At 39.5% G+C, this 12,258-nt stretch overlaps 1 protein-coding gene across 3 annotated transcripts in view; it reads right to left on the reverse strand.

Moving 5' to 3' along the window:
* Positions 1 to 431: 431 nt before the first annotated feature.
* ctnna1 (catenin (cadherin-associated protein), alpha 1) overlaps positions 432 to 12,258 on the reverse strand; it is a 104,128-nt gene continuing 92,301 nt past the window's right edge. For all 3 annotated transcript variants that reach the window (XM_041798009.1, XM_041798008.1, XM_041798007.1), the window contains exons 17-18: positions 4,782 to 4,916; positions 432 to 2,246 (exon numbers count right to left, since the gene is read on the reverse strand). In XM_041798009.1, the coding sequence (XP_041653943.1) occupies positions 1,956 to 2,246; positions 4,782 to 4,916 (426 nt within the window). In that variant the 3' untranslated portion in view covers positions 432 to 1,955. The remainder of the gene's footprint in view (positions 2,247 to 4,781; positions 4,917 to 12,258) is intronic.

The following is a 12,258-nucleotide window of genomic DNA, read 5'->3' on the forward strand; positions in this document are numbered from 1 at the left end:
CCCCACAAATTATTGTTTAAAAAAAGCACCAGAAGAATGGGTTTTGATGTTAAAAGCTGCACTTTTCTGTTTTTTTTCTTTCCAAAGAAAATAAAACCACAACAGCAGAGGAACCTAATTACTGAGGTAACAAGCGCATGCTGTATATAGCCCTCCAGTCAGTAATGCAGACTGTATGGGGGGTATGTATACATGATATAATGCTTTAATTATGCACAGCAGCATATTTAGGGATGTGAGGAACCTCATTTTACTTCGGAAGGCAAAAATGAGCCTTGTGGGCTTTGTTTAAAGCACTTTTCAAGTACTAAACCTTGTTTTTAGAACATAAATCTGATATAATGGAAAAAGGGCATGCAAGGACAACAGGGGTTCAAGTTTGGGTGAAACCTAATTCAGTGTGCAGTAAACAAAACAAGAGAATTAAGCCATTTATTTTCAGGTGTTTATTTTGATATAAAGCAGGCACATGAATACAAGAAACGTGTGCAATAATAAGTCAGCTCTCAATAACAAAAAAATACACAGCAAAGTTATCTGATATCACTCAAAATCAAAACTCAAAAAAAAAAAAAAAAAAGAGAGAAAAATCTTCCTGCAAAAACAATGGAAATGCTCGATTCTACAGTAAAATCATAACTATCAAATATGCCCTCCCTGCTGTAGTTTATCAGTGTTAAGAGCAGCAGATTTTCAAATCCAATGCATCACCTCTGCAGGACAAAACTATCAATGTCAGAGCTGCTAAATCCCTCTACTGTTACCAGAAGTAAAAACACAAAATCTCACCTTTAATTTTAAAGCTCCAACACCTGGCAACTTATTTCTACTTAATATAAAGATTGTTCACAAGTAAAATCTTGATTAGTGTTCAAACTTAGAGACAAGAGATAGAAACAATGAAGATGAACTAAATCCTCTCTCACTTGAGCTGTGTAAAGAAAACATATTGATCCCTCGATTTGGAAACGGCCTTGGATTGTGAAGGTGTTTGGTCACATTATCAGTTAATGAAGCTTTGTTAGCTTTAGGAACACAGACACAGGTTCTACTCATTGATAAACCCACCTGATTCTTCCAGACTCTGAGGATTTATTGTTTGACTAGTCTTGGTGGATCTGTGTGACTCATTGTTGATACAAAGGTGCCAACTATGCAGCAAACAGAGAATGAGGAAGAGACACTTTCTATTAGCCAATTGTGTGAACATGAAAAAAGCAAAGAAATAAAACTTTAGATGCTTAAATTATGGAGATATGACATTTATCAGACAACCTGAATAGGTGTGACAAGTTTCCCCATTCAGCTCAGAAAATAGCATTTTAAGTCAGTCTAAACATTTAAACTCTTTGTAGTGGCATAACAAAGTAAGCATACAGCTATAAAAGTACAGGCACACATGGAATATACTAACTTTGGTTACTTTGAGTTCAACCAAACATGTTTAAAATCTTACCAGTTAGCCCAGCGCATCCACATCATCTACAGTTATTCTCTGGTTAAAATAAGGCAGTTGAGATTTTGCATAGATGATAATTGCAGAACAGAAGCAACCTTGGAATCCTAAAACATCTCTGTGAAAACACCAGAGACCCCACAGTATAAACTATGAAACTGGTTAGAATACAAAATTATCAAAAGCCTTGTGGAATTAGTTCTGATAATACCTATGAAATTCACACATCCCCGCATAAACAAGGGAACACACAAAAAACATCCCTATCCAGTTGATTTCCCTCTGACTGCTTCTTAAAGACACAGTTAATGCTACAGACTAGATCAAATGTGAATGTATGGAATCGAGATGAGTGTAAAAGGATAATGATCAAACAGGAAAGATGTCTATGTAAAGGTGGATCAAATATAATAAAACTTTCTTTTCTGACAGAATGAAAAGATTAATCCAAGCATAAACTCATTGGTCAATAAATGTGTGTTCTCAGAAACAGGCCAGTCTAGATACTATCCATGGCTTTAAACTCGCTCAAAGCCTGCACTGGGTTCACGTGCTTCTTTTGAGAGGATCTCTTCACTCGGTTGGTTTGGCCATCGTCCTGCTTCTCTCTCTTCACCAGAGGCTTCTTCTCAGGAGCTTTCATCCTCCAGGAGATGGCTGGCATATTGAGAGCCTCCATGCCTTTGTTCTTCTGGTACTTGGTGGATGCAACGTAGGAGGCCTTGACGGTGGACACCACAGTGTTCATGAGATTCTTGGCAGCCTGGATGAGGGACATGGCGCTGTCCAACTGAACACATGGAAGAGGAAGGAGAGAGAGAAACAGTTAGCTTTGCTAAATAGTCAAAGCAGATCTGCTTGTTTATTTACTATTCATAGTCAAATTATGTTAGGAGTATGAGAAATCCATCAAATGCTAGCTTAAAAACAATAAACTACACTGGGGAACATGGTACAAGATAATCAGGACGATTTTGGGCCCAATTCCCCTCTCAGCAAATGCCTGACGATCTAATCCTAATGGGTCTAAAAATGATCATGCCATATACAGAGTTTCCTTGTAGTATGAGTGTTAAGAAGGATTTTACCCTCCCTAATTTCCATACAAGAAAACTGGTGTAGCTATGATATAATATAAATATTTTACATAAATAATACACATGTTCAATTTTTATTATTAGAATTTCTGTTGTTTGGGCATGAAACAGACCAGAGGTCAATCAACAAGCAAGGTGACCAGTGAAGGAAGCACAACAAACACAGCCATGGCAGTGATAGTAAACATGAAGTAAAATGGACATGAGAAATGGAAGACAAACTTCTTGATTTGTTGCAACAACACAACACAACAAAACAAACCTGCCCAATAAAAAACACACACATTAACCGAAAAGGAGTGGAGCTGGACCAAAATTAAAACTGCAATGAATGTAGCAGATAGCTAACAGCTACCAACATTTAGCTTGTTAACTCTTAAGGCCGGCCACACACTAGATGATTTTTTAAATCTGGAATGATTTTCAAACTGTGGGAGACCACAGACTTCAGGACAATTTCCAAAGATTTTCCATCTTTAATTTTCTGAACGCACATACTAGACAACTCAGCCAGACTGTCAGATCATTGGAGACCACACACCTGCCGACCTGCCTAATCACGTGACTTCAGGAAAAAAACAAAAAAACAAAAACACGGATGTCTGTTGATACCGGCTTTCTGTCTCTCCACAACAGGCTGTCCTGGCATGTGTTACAGGTGCAGCAAATATCATAATACAAGGGAAAGACTAGGAATGAAATCATGGCTGAAGTTAAGTTAAAGTTGTGTTCATGGTTGTGAGTCATAAAAGTACGTATAATCTGGCTGTGACGCTACCCGGTCTGCTTGCTCTCATTGGTTGTTGTGGGTACTCTGTCAGTGGAACTATGACCTAAAACCATAAATATCAAACGTTTGATGTTTCAAAACCTTCGGGTTTCTGGAGGCTACAACGCAATTTGGAGCAGTAAAACAATCATGTTGACACCACACACATGCAGACTACTTAGACAAACAGTCATTTGCGATGAGGCTCCTCTTGGGATACGCCCCCACGATCGTCGGGGGAAGCAAATCTTGCCCCAAATTGGGCTTACAATCCTGTAGTGTGTGGCTGGCCTTAGTCTCATTTGACTGCAAAGATTTGGAGTTTTGAGAGTGGAACCTGGTTCTTGGTGAATGAATCTGTTAGTGTGTGGTGTCCTGTGTTGGTCAACTTGTTGCACACAAGAACAAAACTCTTACAGCTGTCATTCTTTGTCACTAGTGTGGGGCCTTTCGCATTTTCAACATCTGTTAAGATTTTAAAATTCTTTTAGTGAGTTCCTGGCTTAAGATTCAAGTGTTTGCATAGAATGATTAACAACCTTTCAGAGTTTGTCCTGCACACAAACAGATGTAGAAAATTTTAGAATATGGGAAAAGGTCACATTCATTTAATCTCCACACTTTAATAGCCTCAGAGACTCTGGTGACACTTGACTGGATGTGTTAAAGGCATTGGCTCATTTCAGCCCTACAGAAAAGAGCAAAGAATTCATTACTTCCTGCACACAGAGGCTGCCTCTTTTAATTACTTTGACTGGCAAGTAATAGGTTAATTAATGCTTAAATAGGGTCTGTAAACATTTGCCTTTTACAATGTTATCATAAGTAGTATAAAGGTTGGAGAACATTTGGGCTACATTAGTCCTTACTAGCAGAGAAAGGCCATTATTCCTGTTATCTGATAATCTTTTTATGAAATATAGGCTGCAAATTACAGTGCAGAGAATGAATCATAAACTAATGACAACCAACAGCCAATGCCGCTAGGTAGGAGTATCTTTAATTTATTTGGGCAACATTAGATAATAAAACTTCTGAAAGAAGCCAATGAATTCTATTGATTTAATTATCTCTTGAGCTGAAAAGGTGCTCTGTGGATATTTCTTTGTAAACACATGCAGTTCTGTGAACAATCAGTTTCTATCCAAAGAACATTGTGTTTATCCTTAAGGCTTCAAAAATTTTTTGCACTCCTTTTTTTGTGTTCTGAAGCTTGTTAAGCAAACATCCATTCTCAGTGCTGTTCTTTTCTTCTCTAAAAGCACTGTTCTCTCTCTGACCCCACAAACTTTGGCTGCCCACTGCAAACCTCAAAATACTTGATGTCCAGATAAACTAGTTTCATTTAACACCCCATATAAACAGCTCTATTCCTCTTTAGGTACTGAGCAGCCTGTTCCACAATGAAGCCTGTAAAGTACTGGCAGTGTTTCAGCGTTTGATGTCATGTTGAACTTACCCCAGAGACGACCAGCTCTCCTCCCAGGTTCTGCACCTCAGCTTTGACTTTGCTGCAGATGTTCAGCTGGTGACAGTACAAAGCGATCCGCTGCAGGTAGGCCAGCAGGTCCTGCTTACAGGTTGAGTCAGGGCACTATAAAAGACAAAGACAACGTGTCAGCTTATGTGCACGTCAGTAAAACAAGCATTAACAGGTTTGTAGTTTTAATACTACCTGTCTGCAGGTTGAATAATGAATCAATTTTTGTCACTTGAGGCGTTTGCTGGCACTACTCAATCTGAATATTTATGTGATTCCACAGAGGCAATGATCTCGCACTTTATCAAGATGAGTTAGTAGCAGTGTGACAGGTAAGGTAGACACCCACATTAGGGATGTGCTCAGAGCCAAAATGACAAACGCACGCCCACAACCTGCTAGATTGATAACCCATCTTCACAGGGTTAGGCACGATCAAGTCACACGGAATGCAAATTCTATTAAGAGCCCAGTACAGCTGTCAATCAATTACCTTCAGTGCTGGCCATAATTCTGTGTGAAGTCCTTTTTGGAAACAAAAATACTTCAGCTGAAAAGTAAACTATGCCTCTGTTTGATGGTTACAAGTGTTTTCAAAGTGAAAAAGGTATCTATCTCAGCTGTCAGTATCTGTTCTTTCCATCTCGGCAACTTAAAGATTGGAGTAAGATTTGAAGGAGATATGAGTTCCGACTTCACAGCACTGGAGTTTAAAAAAGCTGATGGCCTAGTGGTAAGGTCATGCCTTGTACTGAAGCTGCTCTCCTAGCAGGCAGCCCAGGTTCAAGTCAAACAAGTGACCCCTTTCCTGCATGACATTTCCCATTCTATCTCTGATTTCCTTCACTGCTCTCTCCTCTCAAAATAAAAGCCCAAAAATAAACCTTTTAATAGAAGAATCTGCATCTACAACACAGAATAATGAATGTGTAGCACAGGGGCCATCAACTCTATTTCTACAAGGACCAGCTTTTTTCTGGATTGACATTTTGAGGGTCAGAGATTAAAATGATATCAATATTTTGGTTGTATTAACATGTTCTTGTATGAATGTTATTTCCTTCCAAAAATAACTTAACGTTTAGCCTTAAACTGCAGACAGCCACTTGGGGGTGATTGAGATATTTTAGTTACATATTCCTGGAGCTCTCATGATAACTGTCACTGTGCTTGATGCTAATATGCTGTGCTGTGATTGGCCAAAAACACATGCAGAAAGCAGATCTTTTGTTTGTTTCTCAGGAAGGGACACTGCACTTGAAGCGCCTTAAGTGGAAAATTGATGTAAAAAACTGCAAGTTTAACCAAGATTAGACTGATATGTGCTGACCACACCAGCTTTGTGAAATACTATACCTGTGTACTTCTTGTTAATTAACCTTCTATGCCCATGTTGTTTGTTTTTTAAACATTGTAGCTCACCTGGACTTTTTGCCTTAAAAAGTTTTTTGAAAAAATAAAAAAAAATCAACCCTGTGGTGCACAGTCAAGCTATAAACATTCTTATTTTAAGACACCCTGGGCTTTAAGAATATGTGTGCTGTAGTAATGTCACTTGAATTTTAAAAAGTAACTGAACTATAAAGTCAAAAGAAAAAACTGAAATTAAAACTCATTAGCCATTATTCAAAGCAGTTCCCGTCTACAGAGACTCTGAGGGCCACATAATAGCCTCTCTCTGTCGCTCTTGCTATCATGTGTCATTCAGGCTCTCTTCTTCAGTTTCTAAGTCTGTGTACATGCACTGTTTGGCAAAGCATGGCATGACAACAGAATAGTCTTCCATTGGTAGTCACAGTGCAGTCACAATGCATTCTGGGATACAAAAAAACAATACAGCTGTGAACTAATTCGCTAGCTGGCAGAACAATCAAAAAATTGATTATAAATGGAAAAAAGACGTTCGATATCAGGCTTATTGGTGTTGATTTAATCTGTAAGGACCCCAGAAAGTCACCTAAGTTCCAGGCTCACTAGAAAACATTCTGCAAATGCTACAAAGGCACTGGTAGTGTCATTATAATGGCACAACAGAAGGCTTTCACAGGAAAAAATAAGTGTCTACAATTTAGCATTCAATAGTTATTTAACTTTGAACAACACGTCTTTCCTTGTTGTATATGAGAATGCCAGTCTCAGAGGGTTAACAAGTTGATATAGGTTGAAGGTTTTCACTTAAACTTTAAGACAAAAAAAGCTAAACAATAACATGCTTTATTTCTCTAAATCTTCTGGGAGCCAGATAGGAAGATATGGAGGCCTGATGTGACCCTAGGCCACCAGTTGATGATCCCTAGTGTAGAGCTTTGTTTTTTAAGAAAGACAGAAAGAAAGAAAGAACAAACAAACAAAGTTTATACTTAAAAATAACTTAAAACTTCACCGTTCATCAATATAGATGATGATACATCAAACAGCTGACAACTAATTAATTCATTTACTAATTGATGCAGCTCTATATCTGCATTATATGAGACTAACTTTAAAATGTTTGGCAAAACAATTTTAGGACCATAGTTCTATACATAATTGAAAAAGCCAATTATTCTTTCCAACAAGGCATTAAGTATACTGTCAAAAGTGAGCTAGGAACACAAAGCAAATTGCATTGGAGCCATAAAAAAATCATCAACTCCAAGAAAACCAATAAATTATCATAAAACCCACTTAAGAGTGACAGTATGTGAAGAGCCCAACGAATGCATCTCATTTAGCATTGGCAGCCTCTTTGAATTATTTCATCTCATCATAATTAGACCTGGTTGGTACCTTGGAACAAATTTCTATACACTTTCTTAGTTCACTAAATAAGGCCCCTACCAGTGTGGTAATTAGGCCACAGAACTCTTCTTAGCTGCTCATCAAGTGAAGGATGTAAACACCCTGCTGGCATACTGATGCTCAACATCAGAGTGTGGATCTCTGGAGAATGACCTGACACACAAACAGTATGTCTGACATCACGACACAGTGAGACCCACTCTTGTTAGATAACCAGAGGGCTGGCAGTGTACCACCTAACCTGCTAAACTAACTGTTCCTGTGAAAAACATCGAGATGGCCATGTGAGAGAGTAAGCCAGGAGGAAGGGAAAAAAAAGACTGGCTGAAACATCAGGATTTGCAGGTGCTCGACTGTGTGAAGGAGGAGTCCTCTGGCAGCTGTTAATTCTGAGCGCGGGGGGAAAAGGTGAACTGGAGGTAATAGCGGCCAATCTTTTAATTGATGGCATCTGTAGGACGGAGCTGGTGAGGTCAGTGCTGAAGTGTGCAAGAGTGTTTGCATGAGTCTAGACTAAACGAGGAGGATTTTTGTCTGGCTGTGAGAGCAGATAACAGAGAGTGGACTCTTATTGATCATTACCACTATTTAATCAGACTTACCCACAGAGGGTAGAGAAATCCCTGTTTTGTTCTCTCCATACAAAGCTTTTTGGACATGTCAAACAGACTGGGACATGTCTAATCCTGGGGAGTACGACAATATCCCTAGTGAGAGTGCAGAGCGCTCTGCTGAATATAACACACTCTCTCCTACATACAACTAAGCATGCATGCATTTCCACACCATCCCAGCCAACACAACTCTGCTCATTCATACACTGCAGACAGCAGAGTAATGTGCTGCTAGAGTAGAACAAGGACACCAAGCACTTCCTATCACCATGTTCAGAGACAGCCTCCCTATCTACATACGTATATACAAATCAAAACAAATAAAAGTGGGACTGTTACACTTACATCCCTCCTCACTAAGAGCACTATAGATGTCCTGTGACAATATTAATAAAATGGAGCCTTTTCCTGCTACCATCCCCTTCTGATTAATCGAAGACGGGCTAAGTGAAGAGGAGGGAAATGTACGAGTTGACATTCTATTAAAGAAGGGTATGCAAGAGGAGATGAGGGGAGAAAGAGCTGGAGGGGATGATCATCATACAGGAGAGGACTAATACATGGCTGAGAGACTGGATAAAAGAGGAGAGGGAGGGAAGGTTAAAAAAGGAGGAGAGAAGAAGAAAAATAAGTCGTTGGCGAAAAGAGGAGGATGAATAGTAAGCCAGAGGGTGAACAGTATGGAGGAGTAAATAAGGGGGAGAAATCCAACTGGGGAAACGGGACGCAGACATGAGGATTCAACTGCAGATGGGAGGGGGGTAGAAGTAAGTAAGAAACTGTGTGGATGTGAGTGTGTGTGCATAGACACTCGCATGCAAAAGCAAAGACCTGGGATGAGGCTGAATGCAGCAGCCATGCTAATGAGGGCTCGGGGAAGTATTCAGACGGCTGAGAGCAGGGCGCTGTGAAAGCATCACTTGTGCTCATACTCAGCTCAGCTGCTGGCTTCACTCAGCACTCAGGAAACTCAGCAAGGCTGCTCCCACTGTGACATGTGAATACATAAGCTGCACAGAGAAGAGACAAGAACACCTTGGATTGTTTTGGTAATTCAAACAGAAGCACAGTGTGTGATTTACTCAATGGTTTTCACAAGCGGATCAGTGATTCACTAATTAAAGAACCTCACATGCTGCATCCACTGTGCTGTATGAATGATCTTAAAACAACATGCAGCAGTAGGAAACTTAGATTAAAACAAACAAAAATAAACATTAAGGCTTTTGCTATAACACTCAACTGTAAGAGACACATAAAGTGGTAAAGTAATCATTTTGATTTAAAGGTTAATATATCTACAAGTTCTGAAAACACTATCACCCCCCAAAAGTCTTAAACAATAGAGGCCAGGGGGTAGCATTGCATCATCCATGACATAAATCTGATCAGCAAACCTGCTGATACATTTGCAAGCTGGTAAAAACATGCAATAGTCAGTATGCATTGTCATTTATGTATCCATCCATACAGGGGTTTCTAGCCATGCGCTCTCTGCAAAGTCAAAGCCTGCTGCTTGACTAACCCAGGGAGCATCTTTTAAACAGAGCCTTCTCCGCAAAGTTTTTTTTATTTATTTACCAACAATATAAACTTGAAGACATTTTATAGTTTCAAATTTCAGTTTAAGGTATTTCAGGGAGAGAAGGAAGGTATCACCTCTGAGTAAAGTCTCTCTTTAACAATGACTTCAGTCATTAGAGCTCATTGCATTTCTTTTTCTCTTTTCATGTTTCTGTGCTGCTGAAATTCCTCCAGTCTGATGATATAGCCTTTATCTTTTTCTCATGCTGTGAGGTCAGTTATGGACTGGGACAGTGAACCTTGCTGGGTCAGCTACAACTGAGAGATGGCAAAGTAAAGTGAGGGGCACTAGAGACCTCATCACACAGCTTGGGATATCTCTCAAGGCAAACTAATAAAAAAGGTGAGTCACCACCTTTCAAAAGGAGCCAGCACTACATGTAGAAATGTCAATGATTCTTGTAAAGATGTTCTTGTCTCCTCTCTGCTGGCTTTAAGTGCCTTCTCGGAAAAATAAAAGGGGACCATCAAAGTTGGATCAAAGAGTAGTTGATCATTGTTCTAATTTTCTAATTGTTTCTCTTCAGTAACAATGGCTTTCATGACTTTTGGTTTGTTCCATATTCATGAGGCTCTCACTTTGTGAGTGTGTGGGTAGCTCTCCCTTGATTTTGAATTGCTTAGCATTTAAACGGCTGCTCCAGAGGAGGTTCACGGCAGAGTCTAAAACAAAAGTAAAAATCTTCTCCTCCATACCAACTCAGCCCACAAATAAGAAAAGAAAATAAGGCAATGACAATAACAGAGTAGGATGCTTAACAGAAGGCTTTCACTGTGCTGCGTGTTGGTAATGTCCATGATATAAATGATGATCAGGAAGGTCAGGTCCCATTATTGGAAATGCCATGCAGTTTCACTGAATTCCATTATACAGAGCAGAGACAGAGTCAGAGCCACAGTGCTGCTGCCGCCCAGCATTGACCTTTCAGGACGCATCACCCAGAGGAAATGCCAATTTCCAATATTTACAGGCAGCATCGCATCCTAATGCGCTGCTGCCAGCAACCTGTTGGCATGTGCCACAGGGCCATGAACACAAAAGTATTTTCTGATATGTTTTGATTTTCAGTCACTTCATGTAGTGAGTAAATTGATACTTCTACTGCTGTCAAGACTAACTGGTGGTTGGAGTGGATTTCCTGAGTGTCTTTATTAGGTCAGTGCCTGCTGTCATTTCCTTGTTTTCTGGAGCCAAAGAATGAACTGCTACACAGCTTTAAATAATGTGTCTGCTTCCAAAGCATTCTGATAATAATGTCCCAAATTTATAAAACCACCCAACAACATATCATACAAGCAGCCCAATTTGTTATCTTGCTTAGGTTAGAAGAAAAGCTCAAACAAAGACAAAACCCTTTACTGAGGCGTGGTGTTGTGGTCGGATTTCATTAACTCAGAGGGAAACAAACCTTAGACCAGCAGGCTCTTTTCACCATGCAGCCTTAAAGCTCTGACAAATAAAACATTGAACAGGGATGGAAAAATGATAAAATAAATCAGACATCTGTGTGACTGTATGTGCTGTGAAGGGTTGTGGATAATTAGCTCTGCCTAACCTCAGAAAAGACCTTCAGGAAAAGAAGCCAACGGGACGCTTTATCTGCCATTACACCTCAAAACTGCCAGGGGGGAGGCAGGGATCAGAGATATATAGGTTACAGTGTGCAGACTGCCACTGGGAATAACAGTGTGCCTGAGATCAATGGCAAAGTTTAAGGAGATACAGAAGACAAAGCACTGCAAGGACCATTCAGTTACTTCAGGAGGAAGCTGATGTAGAAGACAGGGCCAAAAAGCAACACAAAATGATTAATTCCATACTCTAATTTGTAGACGTTTAAAGATGAATAAAGAACAGGATAGGGAATGTTTAATGTCTGATGGTAAATCGAGAAAAACAATAAAAAGCTACAGTAGTGGAAAATGAGAGGGCCATAACCCAAGCGACAACCTTGACAACAGAACAATTACGCCAGTGAACAAGTACAGAAAGCTAAAATTCTTCAAGTGTCAACTAAACACAGGCCGCGAAGGCCCCAAGGCCACATAACCATTTAACAACCTCCATATTTAACTTGGACATCAAACATGTCTACAGCGGGGTTCATTCTATCTGCTACATTTATGTTAAGTAGACTAAAACTGGAGTAAAATGTTATTGCTGGATTCTTAGATGTTCAAAATCTATGATATTTTCTCCACTTCAGTTTATTTTACAGTGACTATAAAAAGTATTCACCCCCTTGGATGTTTAACCCTTTTATTGATTTTTTTTAAATTAATCATGGTCAATATAATCTGGCTTTTTTGACCAAAAAACAGACAAAAAAAAACTCTTAATGCAAAAGTGGAAATGGTAGAAGAAACCTCTTTGGCCTGATGAGACCAAAATGCTTTTTGGCCATTAGACAAGACACTATGTTTGGCAGACACCAAACTCTGTACATCACCACAAACACACTAATATTAACACACTT

This window comes from Cheilinus undulatus, linkage group 10 (assembly GCF_018320785.1).
Source record: "Cheilinus undulatus linkage group 10, ASM1832078v1, whole genome shotgun sequence".
NCBI classification, from domain to species: Eukaryota; Metazoa; Chordata; class Actinopteri; order Labriformes; family Labridae; genus Cheilinus; species Cheilinus undulatus.